The sequence below is a fragment of the Rhinolophus ferrumequinum genome (assembly GCF_004115265.2).
Source record: "Rhinolophus ferrumequinum isolate MPI-CBG mRhiFer1 chromosome 15 unlocalized genomic scaffold, mRhiFer1_v1.p scaffold_54_arrow_ctg1_1, whole genome shotgun sequence".
Classification (NCBI taxonomy): Eukaryota; Metazoa; Chordata; class Mammalia; order Chiroptera; family Rhinolophidae; genus Rhinolophus; species Rhinolophus ferrumequinum.
This window is the reverse complement of record NW_022680357.1, coordinates 1,956,986-1,976,923: the sequence shown is the minus strand read 5'-3', so window position 1 is coordinate 1,976,923 and position 19,938 is coordinate 1,956,986. Positions and strand designations below refer to the sequence as shown.

Genomic DNA, 19,938 nt, shown 5'->3' with positions numbered 1-19,938 from the left:
AAAGGGAAGAAAGCAATGATGCTAAGACTTGGGCAGGTCCTGGCTGTGCTGGGGTCCACCCTCACAACTCCGGATGCCACGCTCATCCCTGGTGACCCCGGTTTTGGGCTCGGAGTGACCAGTGACAGGTCCCTGACACGGAGGACAGAAGTGCAGGCCCAAGAGTTGGGCCAGGTCAGGCACAGCAGGTTAAACGTGCCCGAAGGGGCTGGTTTTATTAGGAACAGAAGCTGAGGTGGCCGTGAGACCAAACGCAGGGCGGGGGCAGCGGTGACTGGGGGCCACGTCTCAACTTCTGACCCGTCACATGCAATGCTGCCGATCTCTTCATTTTTCAGAAGATAGAAATCTGGATTTTTCGTTTTTAATGTGAAACCAATTTTATGTTGGCAACTAAAAAAAAAAAAAAAAATCCATGCCACAGGCTTGCGTCCTCTGCCACCTACACGAGTTTCTCTGTCAAGGGACAGGTGTGGCTCCACTGAGGGGGAGAGGCGGGAGGGCCCAGCCACAGCCCGTCCTCGTCCTTTGGTTTTACTGGGGATGTCCACTCCTGGCTCCTTTGCAGCTGAAGACAACGAATCCCTCCGGGCACCAGACTCTTTAGGAAACACATATAACTAAATGCATTTACTTCACTTTAATTAAAAAATAAATAAATACATGCCAGGGGATTTTTGTTTTTGTTTTTCTAAATGAGGAAAGAGACTGAAAAAGAAAACAAACAAACCCCTAAACCTACAGGGATTCCTGGTTTCTAGCCAGCGGGAGAGGGTGCACCCTCCCAGCGGGAGGCCTGCCACGTGGCTCGTTCGGCTACAAAGGGACCCGAGGGCTCCCATCTGGGTGACACAGCCTCAGGGGTCAGCTGTTCGGGCAGGAGAGGAGTAAGTGTGTCCTGGGGTGCCTGGCAGTGGGGCACACAGCCCCCGTTCTGAGACACGTCCCCACAGGGCTCCACCACTCAGGGCCACTTGGTCTTTCTGGGGAGCCAAGGTGAGTCTGTCGTGCTGCTGGAATAATCAGGAACGTGTGTGTGTGGACGGGGAGAACCCTGAAACCCAGAGCCCCTGATCCGCACTGGCCAACAGCTGGCAGCCCTGAGATCCACACAGGACGCTCGGGGCCTGGGCAGCCACGTCTCGGGAACCGTGGAGGCCGAGGGTGGGGCCCCACAACTCCAGGGCCCCCAGGCCAGCGCAGGAGGAGGAGCAGGCAGGCGGGAGGCCCCTTCCCGGAGTTCCAGGCCACAGCACCAGCGTGGCCGAGGCCGCGGCCCAGGAAAGCTCACTCCTGAGGAGCCAGCAGCAGGGAAGGGAGGGTCGAGAGGGCCACACGAGCCTCATAAGTGGACCCACTTGTTCCAGTTGCCCTCATGGGGGAACACGCGGCCCAAGCGGAGGGTGCAGTCCAGTGTGGGCTCGTAGAACACCATGCAGCTCTCGCTTGGGCTGGAGGGCACATCTGCCTCTGCCACTGTGGGCTTGGAGAAGAGCGAGACGGCCGCCGGCTTTCTCAGCAAGCGCTTCTTGATGCAGCCAAGGAATTCCAGGCCCTGGAGACACAGACATACAGCTTTACAGATGCATTTACAGACCACGTCCACTGCTTCCCAGGACAAGGGACACCTTGAGCGACGAGTAGGGATTTACTAGGAGGATTTAGGCAAAAGCCCAGGGCAAGACAGAGACAGTGAGCGGCATCTGTGCAGCCGAGCAGGGGTCGCAGACGGGCCTCCCACGGGCCAAACAGCTTCCACATGGGGCTGTCTTTGGCCTATACGTGCTTTGAAGTTTGGGAAATCTCACACTGAACTTCAGCTTTTCAGCTTCCGTGGGGGACCTGGAGCTCACAGGTACACATGGCCTTGGGGGTGCAGGATGGGGATCAGGCCCCCCAGGAGGCCGAGGGTGCATGCATGTCCAGCTCTCCCCACGGCCCACGAGGGGTCCTCACTCATTTACTGGCCTGCCCGTGGGCCCGTGACCCCTGCTCCAGAAGAAATGTCAGAGGCAAGACCCGGGAATGCTAATGCTTAGGCCTGGGCAGCAGCATGGCGGTGGGGGCTGCAGTGAGGGCCGGCCTGGGGGCACGGGGCAGGAAGCAGGGTGTGGGTGGAGCTGCAGGGGGCCGAGGGAAGACTATGGAGACTGGAGATGCAGGGCCAAGAGCCCCAGCAGCCAACCGGCAAGGAGGCCAGAGGCAGGAGGACGGAGCATGGGCGTGGAACTCGCCAGTGGGGCAGACTTCTCTGGGCCGGTAGGTATAAGGGAGACACCTGGGACAGGAGGCTGTTTTGGGGAGCCTGGCTCTCTGCCCGGAGGCCGGTGGGTCAGTCCCTGCGCCTACTGCCCCTCGGGGGTCGTGCCTGTATGTGGTGGCCACACCCAGCGTGCCTAGCACCCGAGCCCTCTGAGACCCCAGCCCAGGGCCCAGGAAGAGGGAGCGGGGTGGACTCCCCACAGCCCGCCCCGCCGCACCTGCAGCAGCTCGAGCACAGCCACGGGCGGCAGGACGCCGTCGTAGTGCTGCAGCAGGCAGCTCTCGGGGACGCCCGGCCTGCTCATGATGTGGTAGAGCACGGCCTCCATCATGCCCTTGCACACCAGCGTGTTCAGCTGCCCGTCCACGACGCGCCATGGGCGGCTGAGGAAGCAGATGGTCTCACAGTCCCTGCAGTGGGCAGAGCGGTGTCAGGCTCGGGGGGAAAGGGGGCGTGGGGGCAGTCGCTCACAGGGAGGGGTGGGGGTGGGCCTGGCTCCACAGACAGGGCACTGAGGCTCAGGAGGGCTGGGGCCTGGCCCAGGTCACAGGGGTCCCAACCCCAGGGCCCGCGAGCACCAGCTGAGGAAAGACCGTGAAGAGCCAGCAGCCCCCGTGTCCCCCCACTCTGGCAGGGGAGGGAGAGGAGCTTTGGCCCGGACCCTGGGCCCGTGGCTGGCCACCTTCAGGCCAAGCTCACAGAGGGCGGAACGCAGATCTCCTGTGTGTCGTACACAGGGGGTTTCACACACACTCTCCTCACAATACAGGTTTCTGCCAAACACCAAATCAGTGAGCCGGGTCTGCCACGCAGGGCCCAGGTGTGCGACAGGCTCCGACCTCCCCACGGGGCCCTGGGGGGACAGCCTGAGTGCTCGGGAGCCAGGCGCACACGTGGGGGGGCGCCCTCCCACCAGAAAGGCTTCTGTGAAACCCGCTGCTGGAGACTAAGCCGGGACTGCACGTGCCCAGTGCTGCGGCCCCACCCGCCACATGCTGGGCACCTGCCTTGGCGCCCAGGGAGTGGGGCGACCTAACAGTCCCACACATTCCCAAGTCCCCCGCCGGCCCGGGACCACTGCTGGGGCACGGTCCAGTCCTGCTGCTCCTCACGGGTCATCACCACTGGGTGCCCTGCCGGACCCCCAGGACGAGCTGCCCCCGCTCACCGCCAACAGGCCCAGGCGTGAATCTGAGTCACACACTCACCTTTCCTGCATGGCTTGCAGGACGCTGCCAGCCACAGGAGTCTCCGCCAAACCTGACACAACAGGAAGAACGGGAGGGACTTTAGAAAGTGGGAGCTCGTCTCTGCCTCTTCCATTCATTCAGCAAGTACTGCCGGGCTGTGGGGACAAAGCCTTGAACAAGGGACCCCATTCCTCACGGAGACTCCGCCCTCGGGGTGGTGGCCATGGAGCCGAAGCCAGCGCACCGAGAACACTGCCGGCAAGGATGCGGGGGCACGTGTGGGGACTCGTTCCCAGGGTCGCGAGGACCCCGCTGCGCCAGCGAGCGACACCTCATCTTCCACCCACAAGCCCTGACCGCAGAGCAGTGTGGGACCCTTGGGCAAAACAGCCCCCAAAACGGAACACCTTGAGAAACCACCCGCAGAGGCCACTGTCGAGAAGATGTAGGAGGATGCACACGCGGGGCTGATGGGAGGGGCCGGGACACAGGTTCTGCACCGGGGCCCATCCTGATGGGAGGCGGGGCCCATCCTGACGGGAGGCGGGGCCCACCCTGACGGGAGGCGGGGCCATCCTGACGGGAGGCGGGCCAACCCTGACGGGAGGCGGGGCCCACCCTGACGGGAGGCGGGGCCCATCCTGACGGGAGGCGGGGCCCATCCTGACGGGAGGCGGGGCCCACCCTGACGGGAGGCGGGGGCCCATCCTGACGGGAGGCGGGGCCCATCCTGACGGGAGGGCGGGGCCCACCCCTGACGGGAGGCGGGGCCATCCTGACGGGAGGCGGGGCCCACCCTGACGGGAGGCGGGGCCCATCCTGACGGGAGGCGGGGCCCATCCTGAAGGGAGGCGGGGCCCATCCTGACGGGAGGCGGAGCCCCACCCTGACGGGAGGGCGGGGCCCATCCTGACGGGAGGCGGGGGTCCCATCCTGCACTGCCTCCCTCCCACCGGCCGCCAGGGACAACCGCCTTCTAGAACCACCTCTGCTGTCTCGCACTGCGGTTCCCACTCTGCGAGTCCCAGCAGCATCCTGCCCTCTGGCGGAAACGCTAAAGCTAAAGGGGCAAATCTTCCCCTCCAGGCTGAGGCTCTGCAAAGCGGAAGCAGAGGCCTCTTCTCACCAGCAGCAGCTTCCCGGCTAGGAGGACACGCAGGGGGGAGTGGGGTGGGGAGCAAGGTGCTGTACCTCGGGGTCTTCCGAGCCCTCGGAAAGCTGGGCCTGACAGCTCAGAGGCTCTCGGCCTGGGGAGCCGGGTCCCCCGACACCATCTTGGTCCTCTTGCTGGGCTTCTGATGCTCCTGGGAGAGACTCCTCTGCACCTGCATCTTCAGGAGCGACGGGCAGAGCACATACCGGGGTTTCTGTCGCCTCCTCCGCTCTGGGGCCGGGGCCCAAGCGCACGTCCTGGAGCGTGGGCCGCTTTGCCGGGGGCTTCTGGGCACTGTCGGAGTCAGCCTCCCCGGGCGGACAGGCCGCGTCGGTGCTCGCCCAGCCAGCACGCCTCTTGCCGCCCTGGGAGCCCTGAGAGGGGGTGCCTGCCTGTCCGCGGGTGTCGTCCTCGCTGGAAGGGCCCTCCGGAGGTCTGGCCTGGGGGTCTTCTCTTTGAGTGTCAGTATCCTCCTCCTCTTTCCCTTTCGGCAGCACCGACCGCAGGATCCAGGGCTGGGCCGAGGCCATGGTCACCAGGCGAATGGAGTTGCCGCCGACTTCCAGCACCTGATGTCGCTCCAAGAGGTCCTAGGAATACGGGAGACACACTGGGTCTGGGCGGGATCCAGGACCACCGGGGTTTGCTGCCCCCGCCTGATGTGTTTCAGCATCCTGAACAAGTGGCAAGCCCAAGCCCATCAGGGCAGAAAAACTGAGGCCGAGGCCGGGGTCCAGGCCAGGGTTGGCCATCCGCTGGCCATGTAGCCTTGGGGCAGTCCTTTTCCTTTCCAGGCTCAGTGTGTCTTTTTGTACAAGTCAGATGCATGAACTTGGGACCACAGCTGCACCCTCGAGGCTGAGTGACTTTCCAGGTCACTCTGCCCGGCCAGTATCCTCCCATAGGACCACTGTCAGGTTCTCCTGCCAAAGCCAGTATCATTCCCATGCAAGTGACAGTTAACTCCTGTCATGTTCACACTGGGCCCGGCGTCCAATGTCCTGTTCTCATCTGGGAGCTGCACCAGCTCTGGGAGGCACATACAGTCACCATCATCTTTCTTCTGATTTTTGTCTTAAAAACCCACATGTCAGGGTGTGAAGGAATTTTGCCTGGAACCAGGCCTCACGTCCAGGCCGTGTGGGTCGGTCAGGGGCCGGTTTGCTGCGGACTCTCACCCTCTACGCCTTTCCCCCGCTGGGCCCGGCACCAGGGACCCGAGGGGGCTCCCGACCGTCACTGGGCTCTGCTGCCTGGGCTCCACGGCCTGGCCTGGGGACAACCCCACCCCTCAGCTCCCCAGGCTCCAGATACACTAAGAATTTTATGAATAATGGAACTCCACGTGAACAGCAGTCGTCACCTGCTCTTATTTCCTGTACTCGGGGGGTCTTGTTTGGTAACAGCCAGCACTGGCTTCCATCCTCCTCCCACCTCACGACGCTGCCAGGCAGGCGTCTCCACGACGTCCTTACCAAGTGACAAGCATCCTGCTGCCTCCCACTGCCGACAGCACACAGGGCACCAGGTCCCACCCCATGTGGAAGGGCCATCTGCTGTTACATTCTTTGGGTTCAAGGGCACTGAAGCCAACAGGCCCAGCAGGTACCGTGGTGAGTCAAGGGGCTCGAGGCAATAGTGCTGAAGGAGCCGGGAGGGCCCCGTCTGGACAGGCCCTTCGAACCTCATTCAGGAGAAGCTGGGGTTTAGGCAAAATCTCTTATTTTCAAATGTTGACAACTAATTCCATTTTAAAACCACTGTGCTCTGTCTCCAGCCAAGCCCACCTGCAGTGTGCATCCGGGGTGGGAGTTGCAGCCCGTGTGTGGGCTCCCCCAGGCTACCTGAGAGCACAGCTCACCTGCACGTAGTCTGCGAAGGCCCTGGTACGCTCCCCGTCGGCCGTGTCCAAGGAGGAGAACTGTGTGCTCAGCGCCGCCCTGTCCACCCCAAAGCAGCCGGCAGCCGCAATGGCAGCCCGGACCTCCAAGGCGGCCGCCACATCTGCAGGTTTGTACCCGGACAGCTCCACCTGGTGGACAAACTCGTCCAAGCTACAAGTGTCCTCTTGGGGGTTTATCAGCCTGGTGAAGATGTCCGGGAGGCAGGAGGTTCCCACTGATAGGTCTTCCAGAGAAGGGGCTGCAAGGACAGGAGAGCACATCAGGCCTGACAGGAGCCCCCGCCCTCCAACCAGGAAGTGCACTGGTGATACCGAGGTGGCGCGTGGTCCAGTGCCAAGTGCCTGCTCCCCAAAGAGCGAGGGGCCACCTTCTGGTGGGCGCAGCAGGCCCCTGGCAGGCAGGCGGGTTCCTGAGATGTGCCCCTGGGTCCTGGGCTGCGGCCACAGCGGCTGGATTCCCCAGGGGCGAGCGCGGTCCTCCCGCCCGAGACTCAGAAAGAAGGGCTTGGAGACGGGGCTGGGGTTAGAAACTGTGACCCTGACGTTCTGGAGGGGGGGCCCTGGGACCCAGCTTCGGGACGCTCTGCTCACAGCCCCTCAGACCCCCGGGGCCCTCCCACAAGCCCTGCTCCTGCGTCCACCAGCCAGGGCTGCTCTCGGCGGCTTCCTGTAAGAGCGTCTGTGCGGAGCCCACAGTCGGTCGTCACTCGTTTGCCCGGGTCCAGCTCCGGACAAAGCACAGAACACAGACAGTGGTTACGAAACTGCAAGGGAACACCATCCACCTCGGCTGGTAAAACTCAAGTCGGTCAGAGGCAGGAAAGGGGTGGGAAGGAGGAAGAGAACGCAGGGAAGGGACGGGGCCTAACAGTCTCATTTTACGTAGAGGGAGGACAGACCGCCTGCAATCGAGGGTGCAGGAAACGGAGGTTTAAGTCAGTTATTGAAAGTTTCAAAAGCCATCAATAGAAGAACTGAAAAAGTAGAAAAATTGGGAGTAGAAGAGGTGAGAGATGATGGATGTAAGTGGGATGCTCAGAAATCAAAAGATAATACTTAAAAATGTCGTAAAAAGGCATAACTTAACGTTACAAAAGGAACCAGCAAAACGAAAGACAGAAGCAGGGAAAAAGCTGCCCCAGAGCCTGCCGGGGCCTGGGGGCCGGGGGCCTGCGGCTGTTCCTACTCCCCACCCCCCACTGACAGGTGACTGATGAAGCCACGTGAGCACAGCTGGGGCGCCCAGCGAGGGGCCCCCAGGGCCGGTGTGTGCACCCCTGGAGCTGTGGCCCAGGTGGCAGCCGTCTGTCTGGGCCCTGGTTTCAGCCCATCCTCTGCGGCTCCGCCCTTGGCCTTGGGAGCAGGGAGGTGGGCTCGGCGGCTGGGGGCGGCGCTCACCGGTGGGCCCCAGCTGGATGGGTGTGGGGCTGCGGCGCAGCCGGAAGCTCACGTGGCAGGAGTTCACCACGATGCTGTCGTTGGGGTTCAGGTTGCGGGTGCCGACGATGCCGGGGGCACAGTGACCCCTCATCAGCAGGTAGTTGGTGTGCGAGGCCTGACGCGCCTTCACCTCGATGCCCCGGCGCTTGGCGCCCGGGTCCTCATCCAGGTCGTCCTCGTCCTCATCCTCTTCCAGGGCCCGGTCCTTCCCCAGACTGCGAGAAGGAAGCCGCCCCGGGTTACCACGCTCAGGCCGGCCCAGCCCTCCAGGCACACACTGTCGCCCTCAGCGCCTGCAGTGCGGCCTGAGCAGTGGCCAGCACTCGCCAGATAGCCCCTCAGATGGTCCCTCGCCCCCCGCCCCACGCCCCACGCCCTGCGCCTCACCCGTTCATGTCCTCGCGTCTTTGCAAGGACTGTTCCGTTTGCCTGAAAACCCTTCCTGGTCTGTCCACACAAGGCCTAATTCCCATCATATTCCAGTCCGGCTATTATGCCCTTAAGGAGCCCACGCCTCCTCTGCTCACCCTCCTTGTCACACTGTGACACAGCTAAGTCCCACCTCATTTGCCTCCCCGGCGCCCGAGGCCCCCCCAAAGGCCCCACACTGCACGTGGCACAGGCATCCCCAGGTCACAGGTGTGACAGGCCCTCCTGGGGGCCCTGATGTCTGTACAGCAAATGCCCATGCAGTGCCAACACTAGTCAGCACACTTGTTGCATGAATAATGCCGGATGGCTGGGCAGAGCTGCAGACACCGCGGCTGTGAGAGAAGTGACGGGGCCACAGGCCGCCAGCCGCACAAACAGCAGCGTGTGCGGCGCCAGCGCTTACCTTTTAATGACCTCGTTCTCCACCATTGAACTGTCCAGCACGACAATTGCTCGGGGATCCTGACGTCCACGGAAACGAGGCCGAGAGAGAGGAGGGTCAGGGCGGCCACGCAGTGTCCTCCAGGGCCGTCCAGCGAAAACGCCACCAGTCACTCGGGGAATCGTTATTGTCCTGGTCTTTGAAGGAAAATCTATCAGGCTGGTCCCACTTGCCGGCAGCGCGGATTCTGTCGAAGAACTGAAACGATTCTGTGCAGTGGTGCTTGGAAACCGCCAAGGTGAAGATCCTGCACAGAAAGAAAGAAGCAAAGGCCTCCTGAGGACAGGCCCATCCTTGGCCGGGCTCGGCCACTCCCACTCACTGCGGTCGAAACCAACACACCGCTTCTCTCTTCCTTCTCAGACGCCGGCGCTGAGTTTCAGCCGAACTGCGCCGTTCTCCCCACTCACCTGAGCACCTCGAGGCAGGGTCACGAGCAGGGCTAACTCTGTGCCCCACGCTCACTACAAACTGGTGCCACCCGGGGGAAGGTGAATGTACTTGTGTGATTAATCTCTGTACAGGCAAGCCCTGAACCCACGCAGAGATGACAGGACACGCATGCGCTCCATCTCACTGTTGCCAAAACGTGGCCGCAGGCAAGCCCTTGACTCTGCCCAAAGGTCACTTTCCAAGACTTGTAACCACAGAGACAGAGGGACCTTAGGAGGTCAGGGAGAGGGACCCAGAGGTCCTCGTCGTCTGCTGACACCCACCCTCGGCTCACATGAGGACGCTGCAATACGAGAAGTGGCTCGAGGTCAGATGGTCTTGTTGGACTTGGGCCCATCTCCTCCCAGGCTACGGCTCTTTTTACTACACCTGGCCGCTCCCTGGGGAGGCAAGGGAGCCTGAGGGTCACTCGGGATGGGTGTGTAGGAAAGGAGCAAGTTTTCCGAAGTCACAGGCAGAGAGACGGATAAAAGAACACAACAGCATTCGTTTTGTCATTGCTGTTTCTGAAGCAGCGTCTGTGAGGAACTGAGGACGGGTCCAGGAGACAGCGTGAGAAGGGGAGCCCACCGAGGGAGGAACTCCTGGGACGACTCTGATGGAGCCCCTGTGCGGTTCGAGGGCTGGGGGTGCAGGACGCCGCGCCTGTGGCTGCTGTGAGGCCACGCAGGGGGGCCGTGAGGGTTGTTCCGTCAGGGGGGCCCCCGGAAGGCGGTTCTCACCAGTCCACACCCACTCAGGCTGCTGCCGTGCCACAAACTGAGTCAGACACCTGATGGCTTCAGAAGCAGCGTGTGAGCCTGCGAGATGGGCGGCGTGGTGCAGCTTCTGAGTGTGAGGAAGAGGCCTGAGGGGACGCCCACCAGAAGGGCGCACTTTGAACTGGACCAGTTATTAAATCGGGAAGTCATTTCACCCAGTTTGACAGGAGAAAGGAAAACAAACTACCTATAAAACCGGCAAATGCCCCAACACAAAATTCCACGAGTGTTAACCGGATGCCCACACGAGGAAGGACAGGTGTGGTTGAGAAAGCTGGTTCCCAGAGGACACATCTCGTATGCGAGGCCACAGGAGGCCCCGGCTGCCACACTCTGATGAAGACACTTGTCCTGTTACTGCCCTTCTCGTGCGCCACCCTGCCTGGCTCAGCCTCTGACCTGGGGCTCCTGAGCCGGTGCTCACCTGTAGTAGCTCTGGGACAGCTGGTAGGACATTGGCACAAAGGGCAAAGCCCGGTTTTTCTTCGGGCCCAGCGAGTGGCTGACCCGGCGCCGGTTGACCAAGCTCCTTTTCTGGAACTCCATGAAAGCCTTGACGAGAATCTGGTCCTTGTACTCCTGGTACAGGCGGAAGGTCTGCAACACAGCAGACATGTGAGCAAGGCTTTGCAGCCGGCCGGGGGACAAAAGTAGCTGGTAGGGGGACGAGGGGCCGGGAGGCTGGAGCTGGCACCTGGGGGTGGGGGGGGAGAGCCCAGGGGACGCCAGCAACCCCGGCGCTCGGCCCTCACCCGCCCATCATGTCCCACCGCAGAGACCATCGAGAAGGAAGGCGACTGGAGAGAAAGGAAGGCTCTGTACCTCACCCTGTGTCTCTGGATGCAAAGACCCCAGGGGTCGGTGCTCACCTCTGAGGCCGCTCTCTGCTGCCCCTGGCGCAGCCCACCAGTAGATCTAGTGGGCTCCACCCCAACACTATGTCCCCAGGTGCATCTGGGTCGTGCTGTCTACACCTGCCACCATCTAGCTCATGCCACCACTGCGTCTCGCCGTCGCTTCCAGCTCTCTGCTCTCCTGCTTCTACATGTGCCATGGTCTGGCCACTCTCCATAGCTAAGTTATCCTTCGATGCCTAAATCAGACACGTGTTCCTGCCCCCGCAGGCAGAATGTCCCGTCACCACGCTGGACACGGCCCCCTGGGAGCTCTCTGGCCTCGCCTCCTACAAGTCCACCCCTCATTGAAGCACTGGGATTTTGGAGGTCACCAGACCCAGGGCCCACACTTCAAAGACGGAAGAAGCGAGGGCCAGAGTTTCAGGGGAACTCAGGTCCCCTGAGGCTGCACAGCCAACCAGAGAAAGAGCGAGAGCTCAGGCACCAGCCTCTCATGGCCCCCAGGTCCGGGGCGCTGCTGCAGGCCGGAAGCTGGGTGCCCGACACCCACCTGGAATGACTGGCAGTACTTCATCTGACTGTCTGAGAGGGCCAGCGTGCTCTGGATCAGGTTCTGCAGAACCAGGTAGTAGATGTCGTCCACACTGAAAGGAAGGGGCGGCATGAGGCTCAGCAAACGGCACGGGGGGGGGGGGAGCGGGGGGGAGCCCTGCTCTCGTTAAAAAACTAAAACTGCTTCCAGTCTCACAAAAGTGACCTGAATGCCCCAAGGGTGCGTAAATGAAAAGAAAGCACAGATGGTTTGAAGCTTACTAACGGGTCAGTTTGGGCAGGAAGAATGTTTCAGCCTGGGGTGGAATGGGGGACGTGACCTGGGAGCAGATTTTCACAACTACCATATGTGGTTAAGTACTTGTGTTTTCCTTTCATGCCATTTTAAACAAGTTTTCCTCCAAAGAGAATAGGTTTTCTCACCGAAAACACAGAGTGAAAATCAAACTGAATATTGGTTATTCAAGATGGGAAAAAAAAAAAAAAAAAGCAAAAAAAAAGCCGTTTCCCTTGAAAGCTCATGGGCTGTGAGTTCGGGCTAGGCCAGCAATATGCGAGGTTAGGGGGAGAAACCTTTTCTGTCAACGGCTAGATCACAGGTAAGTTAATTTTCGTGGGATACCTGGCTTCTGTTGCAACCACTCAGGTCTGACGTGCTGATGAAAGCAGCACAACAACACCCAGAATGGGTGTGGCTGTTCCAATAAAACTTGTTTTACAAAAACAAAACGGCCGGCTAGATTTGGCCCTAGCGGCCCTCGTGCTGTGACAGGCAACCTAATCAAGTGGCCGAGAAAAGGCACTCGGTGCGAATGTCAGTACTCGCCTATTAAGTTCATCCTCTTTCCTGATTTGGTCTTTCTTATCTCCAATCACCAGAACTCGGTATCTGCAGGAGAAAACAAACAGAAACCACACGTCAGTGCAACAACGCAGAGCTGACGCTTGCTCAAGACGTCATTTCTTGGCGGAAATGCTGGATCATGGTGTAACTCACTGGGACCCAAACGTGCACATGTCAATTGAGAAAGTACAGTGTTCTGTCCAAGAGGCGAGCACGTTACGAACATGCGGGTTGAGAAAATGAGGACTGCTCATTTACTGACAGTCAGGAAGCCACGTGCGACCAGGCAGGGGGCTGCTGCTCGTGTGAGAGGAGGCGGATATAAATCCGTGGGCTCATGGCGATTACAGACAAGCACGATAAAGGAGCCTGGAAGAAAACGCCCCAGACAGGGCATTGCTGTCTCAGGTGTTGGAATTACGGATTCTTTCCCCGTCTTTTTCTTTGTTTTGTTTTTTTTTTTTTTTTTTTGAGCTTCCTGTGATGTTTTATCGTGCTCATACCAAGCAAATAAATACAAGAATAAACTATAGAACTGACTTTTCAAAAAAAAACAACAACTGTAAGACATGTCTTTGGTTTCTATAAAACTAAAGTCAAAATTCACCGTTGCCATAGTCAATTCTTCCTAAAATTTAGTATCAAGAAAAAGCACCTTTTCACAAAACAAAAACCAAAAGCAACTGGACTGTTTAGTCTAGTCAAACAAGGAAATACTTGGAACCATTTTCTTTTCTGCCTCGCCTGCCTCAACATTCAGGATCAAAGTTAGTGTTATTCCAGCTCGAACTTTCTCTTTCTTCTGAATGGTTCATGAACTCTCGTTTAAAAATCTTTATTATTTTTTTAACTGTCTTCTTTTAAAACTAAAAGTGCCCCATAACTTGACTGAAAATCCGTGGGATACAAGTTACAGATCGGAGAACTGGACCTGTGAAAGGCTCTTAGGATTGAATATAAACCATGCCCTTGGGAATCTGGGGAACAGTTTGCTGCCACTAACTCAACCACGACCCCCAAAACAGCTGAAGGTTATCAACTCTGACAACGGCTCTGACCTGCCCCTCGGGCCTGGCCTACAGCGGGCATTACCTACATTATTTGTTGAACCAATGAAGGAATGAGATCTCTAATGGAAGCCGGAGGCCTAATGGCAAAGGTATTGCAGAGCTCACAAACAGGGACTGACTGAGACGTCTTCTTAAGGAAGAAATTCGGAAATGCAGGGGCTGGAGGGGCTGTCTCGGGAGGACGGTGACGAGGGATTCTCTCTGCGATTGAGCAGAGGAACAGGCCCGGTTCACAGAAGGCAAGGGCTTTCACAGGGCTCTGTGCTCAGATCCAGGTATGTTTTTCTCCAGATGCCACGTGGTTGAGCTGGAGAGGCCCGGGGCTCGGGGTCAGACCCACCCAAGTTCAAAGCCTAGCCCTCGGCTCACCAGCACAGGGACCTCGGGCAAGTTTCCTACATCTAGGTTTCCTCATGTGTAAAATGAGCGTCTGAGCAAAGACACACCAACCGGAGGAGAAAGCCTGAATAAAATCGGCCGTGAGTCTGAATGGGGCAATGCGCACGAGTGCCCGGTGGGTGACGGATGGTAGTGGCCGCCTGTCTTCAAGTCCGTGAGAGGAGATGAGGTGGTGGACTCAGGAGAGACGGCAGGGTTAGCTGCAAGGCCAGGGCACTGCTGCACAGGGCAGAGAGCGTGGCAGCCCCAGCTGGTAACTTCTTTTGCCCCACGAGGATGACACAGAACCTTCCGAGAAGAACCGTACCTGGCAAACAGCTCCTGGAGTGTGTCTGGGATTTCAAGGTTAGGATTCTTTAGCGATGAACTGAACTTCTCTTTAAGCTTCTCCACGAATTCTTTAAACTCGTTGGCACAAACCTTTGAACAGGAGAGAATGATTCGTTAAGCCCTTTCTCTTCCCCAAGGGAGATTTCACTAAGATACATCAAGGAAGACCTTATAACACACTCCGGCGGCAGTGACCTTCCAGAAACACCAAGGAGAAGTGCTGTCACCTCTGCCTTCCTGCGCCCTCCCCCCTGCAGCCCACGAGTCCACCTGGGAAGGGGACAGATGCTCCTCCCTGGCTCACCCTGTGTGAATCCGCCTCCTTTCTCTCCTCCCCGCCCCTCACTCAGCTGTGGACCACAAATCAGCCCCCACACACACACCCCTGCACGGCGACCACCCCAGTCCAGACCTCATCACCACCCTGCTGACTCCAGCGTCACACCCCCTTGACCCCCCATGTGTGGCCAGCAACCCGTGTCCCACACAGGAGGGACGTACCTCCTCCCGGCTGCGTCTCGCGGTGGCCCTCCTGACACCGCACCCATGGGCCACCTCGCCCCTGCTTTCATGGCCTTGGCCTCACTGCCCCTCCTCTTAGGAGTCTGGGCTCAGTGCTGACACCCATGAAAGCCCTCTGTGGCAGATGCTCTTGGTCACCTACTTCCCCCGTCCCTTCCTTTCTCAGGAGTGGAGCCAGCCCTGACTTGGTTTGGGAGAAGCATGCCTGGCCCACCTGGCTGAGCCAGGATGGGTCTGAGACCATGATCAAGCTCGGGGGCTTCTGGGAAAAGCTGTCCTCTCCCTGATACACAGGCCCAGAGGGCCTCAGGGCAGCCCCTCCCCCAACCCTCCCCGCCGTTGGGTCCTACTGTAAGGACCTGAACTCCAGCGGTCACCAGCAAGCACAAGATGACCAACGGGAAGATGGACAGCTGACTGCTAGGGGCGGGCAGTGCGGTGACAGGATGACCCTGGCTCCTTGCTGGCACCTCTGGCTTTGCTGCACAGGCCCAGGACTGCCTACTCCGGACTGCTCAGCATGCGGGAAAACGGAGTCTCACGCCCGCCCGTGAGGTGGTTTTCCTGTCACGTGCATCACAGGCAGCCCTGGAACTCCCTCTGTGACCTCAGCGGCCCGTGCTTTCCTCTCTCGGGGTGATTACACTGTCCTCCTCTGCCTGTCACACTGCCCTCTGGCACTAAGGGAAGGGCTGGCCTGGCACGAGGCCGACACACACGCAGAGGGGACCGATGCTGGCTCAGGACAGAGTGGACTCGGAGCCAAAAGCAGAGACAGCTGGGTCTGGAAAGACAGCTTCCTACCCCGGCTGCCACTGTCGCAGCCCCAACTGGGCAGAAAATTCAGAATCTCATCCTCTATCTGCAAGCTTGCCGGGAAGTCTAGCTGTTTTTCACATCGGAAGAGCTGCTTTATTTTCTTAAGAAAACAGGCCCAAGGCACAGCAGCCTTGCAAAGTAGCATGTCAAATTCTCATCGCCTTGAAAAACTAAAAGCTGGAGCCAGATCAAAGCCAAAGAACTGACAAGTCATTTCCCAAATGAGCAGGAGAAAAGCCCAGGTTTGTGAGGCCAGCGGAGGTAGCGAGAGACCCAGAGGGCCAGACCTGCGCCGAGGAAGCCCTGCCCTCAGAGCAGACTGGGAGCCCGGCCACCGTGGGGGACCTACCTTCGGGTCTTCATAGTCACCTTTCCGACTCATGAAATCTCCAACGAGGGCTTTCTCCTGGTACACCTCGGCCAGGCACACCCTGCGGAGAAGACCCCGTGCGCGGCGAGATTGGAATGGTGCCCACGCTCAGAACCAGCAGGAGCTCTCTGTTCTGACATCGCCAGCTTTGGCCAACCATGAAGTATGATTTACTCATATACTGTTGTGTGATCATAGCTTTTAACGATGAAGGCTTTGGGCTGAGCCATACGGGACTCGAGGCTGGCCTGTCTATGGCTTGGCTTCTCTGAGCCTCTGTCCTCCACTAGGAACCCCCACCGAGCCTCCCGGGAACTTGGTCAGGACCACATGAGACGATGCGAGTGAAGGTGTATTGTAAATTAAAAATATTACACAGGCCCTGGTCCAGAGCTCTAACCTTCACAACGCTATTTGTCCACTCCACAGATCTTCCTATCTCTAGGATGTAAAGAGAGCCTGACTTGCCCAAAAGGAAACAGGGAGAGACAACCAGAGCTGGCTGGGCTCCTGTGAGCCAGGCACTTCGACCCCCATAAAGAGCTTGCGAGGCAGAGACTGTCATTCCCTGTGTAGCTTGTGAGGTGAAGGGACCCCTGAGGTCACACATACGCCCAGGGCTGAGGCAGGCAGGGCAGCTGTGGTTGGTACTGGTATTATCATTATCCTGTGTGCAGGGGGAGGCCAGCTTCTGAGTGGATGAAGCCCAGTGCCTGGCCCCCCAGCTCTCAGCTGCAGCGAGGAGGGAGACCCAGGCCTGCTGTTCCCTGCCCTGGGCTGCAGCGGAAACGAGGCACAGCAGCAGGAGGGGCCCCAGATGACACTTCACTGGCAGCTCACTGTGACCCTGGCCATCCTCTCTCTGGGCCTGTTTCTCCTCTGAAAAGAGAGGAGTTAGGACCTGGGGATCAGAACCCTTTCAGATAGAAAAGGTCAGGATTCTATGCAAAGGGGACGGTGGCTTTACACAGAAGGCCCCTTGGTAGGTGCCCCTTAATGGTTCTCACCCGGGGCGATCTGGCCCCCAGGGGACATCTGGAGACATTTTGGTGTCACATGGGGGGGTTACTGGCATCTAGTACCCACGGCAGTGCACAGGATGCCCCGCAGCAAAGAATCACCCGGTTCCAGCTGTCCCCAGGGCTGAAGCTGAGAAACCCTGGCCACAGGTGACTTTCCTCCACGACCCAGGGCTGGGCAGATTTCTCCCTAGTCTGGCTGAGTGCGGGCAGCCCACGGCACAGAATCAACCCAGAGCCACGCTCTGCGACTGAGCCCGGAATGAAGGCAAGTTGGGGGCCATACCACGTATGCCCTCCTGGCTGCCACACTTGGGCACCTTCCCTGACACGTGGATGCTCTCTGGTTCCCCCAAATCAAGCCCACGCCCGTGGAGCAGCTGGAGGAGGGGGCTGAGGCGCTGGCAATGGCTTTCAGCCCCGGCCCAGGGAGGGGGGTGGGCAGCTCTGTGACTCCCAGCTGCTGCCATCACATGAGACCAGGCCATGGGTGGGAAACTCTCAGGGAACACCCCACTCTGCTGAGACTACGGCTGCGTGTATTTGGTCCAGTGACCCCGGCCGGACCTGCACAGCTTGTTCCTGGAGCGAGGCACGTGACGGGCCATGACTATGGAAATACTGAGAGCTGCTCTGGAGTGTGAAAAACACTAGTGAGGGTCGCAGGAGCCTCGCCTGCACCACCTGCTACGTATGCGATACGCGGCAGGTCGCGGAGCCTGCCCCACGAGGGCCGTCCTAACGTCTAATACCGCACAGGAGAAACTGCCAGAATCGCGCCCAGCGCTTGGACAACGTCACCAGTAAATACCAGCCCTCGGACTGGCCACAGGACAACCCGGAGTTCCCTACCTGTGTCTCACAGCAAACGGCGCAGAAGAGAGCAAAGCACGAACTAGAAGCACTGGAATACCCTGGGCTTAGGAAAATCCAAACAAGGCTTACTTGTAGTTCTGGTAGGCTTGTGGGTTTTTCACTATGTAGCGAGCTCTTCGTCCCACCGAATGCGACGTTTTATCCAAAGACTCTTCAAAGGTAGCGTGTAAAATGTCCCGTACAACTTGCCAGGGGACAAACGGGCCCTTGACCTGGATCAGACACAGAGCCAAGATGGGACATCAGTGTCTCAGCGCCCACGCCACGGTCACGGGCACAAACGGGCAGCAGACACTCTAGGCCGCCACCTCACAGGTTAGCTCCGTCACATTTACTTGGCACTGACAATATGCCTGGCACACATGGGGTGCTGGGCACAGAGGAATCAGACAGGTCCTCGGAGTGTGTCTTCTGACAGGTGAGGCAGGTGCCCAGAGGTGCTGGGAGGTGCTACTGGAAGGGCAATGCTAGGAGAGGTTACAAGTGTCCCGTGAGAGGGTTTCACAGGTTTGATTGCAGATCACGTAGGCCCAGAAACATTCTGTATACTCGTATTGCGGCTGATGTTACATCAGTAGAAACAGAATGTGCTAAATGAGCCAACTCAGGAGACAACCTCAGTCACACCCAGGGAGACCGAGCCGAGCTCAGGAAGGGGCTTGATGACAAGGTGGTTTTCTTAGAGCCTCAGACGGAGGGCAAGAATATGGTGTAAGAAGTGAGTGCGTGGAGGGTCACCTGGCTCCTCCAGCTGCACCGAGGTGGGGCGGAAGGAGGCACCCCCAACCCCCTTTTTTTGTGATGAAAAAGCCATTGCACAGGCAGGGAACGGAAACGGGGGACAGCCACACCCACCTTCAGGTCTGCCTGGGAGAAGGGACTGGGTGGGAATTTAGGAGGGGCAGAGCGGTGAGAGCCGCTGAGAAAATGGTCAAGAAAGGGGATCGAATGAGGCTGCCGCCAAGGTCCTCCTGGCAGGGGCTTCCGTGTGGGCTTCTCTTGGCCGCCACGGCTGAGCACAGCAGATGCCCGATGGGGCCCTTCCGAAGCTGCCTCACCTGTCCTGCCTGGGAACTTACGCCTGCCAGGGGCCCTGGGCTGGGTCACGGCAGAGCCCCGTCTCCCAGTGGCTTCTGCAACCAGCTTGCTGGGGCACCTGCTGTCCCCACGCCTTGCTGCAAACTGACACGATCAGAACAGCACAGTGGGCGAGGACAGACAGAGCAGGGGTCAGTGACATCAGAGGAAAGAGGGAGGGTTTGCTAGACGGGGAGCAAGTGCCTCTCCACCCACTGGGATCCAAGGACCCAGACCAGGAAGACACACGAGGCAGAGAACTGTGGTGTGAAAGGCGTGGGAGGAGCCACGAGAAAGCGGGAGGGCCAGGCTGAGGCCACAGCGCCACCCCACACGGACTCCAGGGCCGCTGCGGAAGGCACCACGCTAGGATGCTGGGGGCCTGAGCGTGAAAACGAGTAAGAAATCTCTGTGTCTTGAGGAGCAGCCAGTCCAGTGGGCCAAGGGGTGCCAGAGGCAACAGAAGCAGCGAGAAAAACACATGTCCAAGGGACAGAGCAAGGACACAGTAATTCCTCCCATGGGGCAGGATCGGGGAAGCCTTTCCAGAGCTGATCGACAGTCGCTGAAGAGAAACCTGAGCGAGCGAGCGAGAGAGGGTTCCGACAGACGAGCTGGGGGAGGGGCGCGGGAGAGGGTGACAGTCCCGGTGGGGAGCCAGCAGCTCTGGACCGCGCCGCCTGCAGCCAGCCCGAGGGCCACTCGTGTTAGCTGAAGGCTGGAGAGAGGTGTGCACCACGGGGAACGGTGTCAGTCTGCAGGGCTTGGGGATACGCTTTCCCCAGGGTCCGAGGGGCGCAGAGGAGCGGAGCGGCCGCAGGGCCACCCGCCTCCTGGTGCCAGGGGGACGCGAAGGGGCCGCTGGGGCTGCGAGCAGGGGCCGCACCGCGCGCACGCACCTTGGAGTTGAGCACGTTGCTGGCAATGCGGCAAAGCATGATAAGCCCGTCCTCCCGCATGGACCACGTGACGCGCAGCCGCGTCATCCGCTGCAGGGCCGTCTGGTCCGCCTTGTCGTGGTAACGCGGCTTTTTGCTCTTCTCATCCGCGAGGTCTTCTAAGGACACGGAGGGCAGAGGGGAGAGGCCTCTAACTACGGGTTGGGAGCTGTCCCTCGGGTGGGGGTGGGGGGACCGCTAGTAAGATGTGACCCAGGGTGCCCCTGA

General features: G+C 59.4%; 1 protein-coding gene across 1 annotated transcript in view; it reads right to left on the bottom strand.

Moving 5' to 3' along the window:
- Positions 1-380: 380 nt before the first annotated feature.
- GTF3C1 (general transcription factor IIIC subunit 1) overlaps positions 381-19,938 on the bottom strand; it is a 65,989-nt gene continuing 46,431 nt past the window's right edge. The window contains 17 exon segments of the mRNA XM_033101032.1: positions 381-1,555; positions 2,481-2,673; positions 3,472-3,523; position 4,339; positions 4,645-5,196; positions 6,468-6,748; positions 7,908-8,164; positions 8,785-8,830; positions 8,833-8,931; positions 8,934-9,070; positions 10,462-10,634; positions 11,445-11,538; positions 12,273-12,335; positions 14,067-14,179; positions 15,780-15,861; positions 17,765-17,907; positions 19,672-19,829. Coding sequence (XP_032956923.1) covers positions 1,343-1,555; positions 2,481-2,673; positions 3,472-3,523; position 4,339; positions 4,645-5,196; positions 6,468-6,748; positions 7,908-8,164; positions 8,785-8,830; positions 8,833-8,931; positions 8,934-9,070; positions 10,462-10,634; positions 11,445-11,538; positions 12,273-12,335; positions 14,067-14,179; positions 15,780-15,861; positions 17,765-17,907; positions 19,672-19,829 — 2,657 coding nt within the window. The 3' untranslated portion in view covers positions 381-1,342.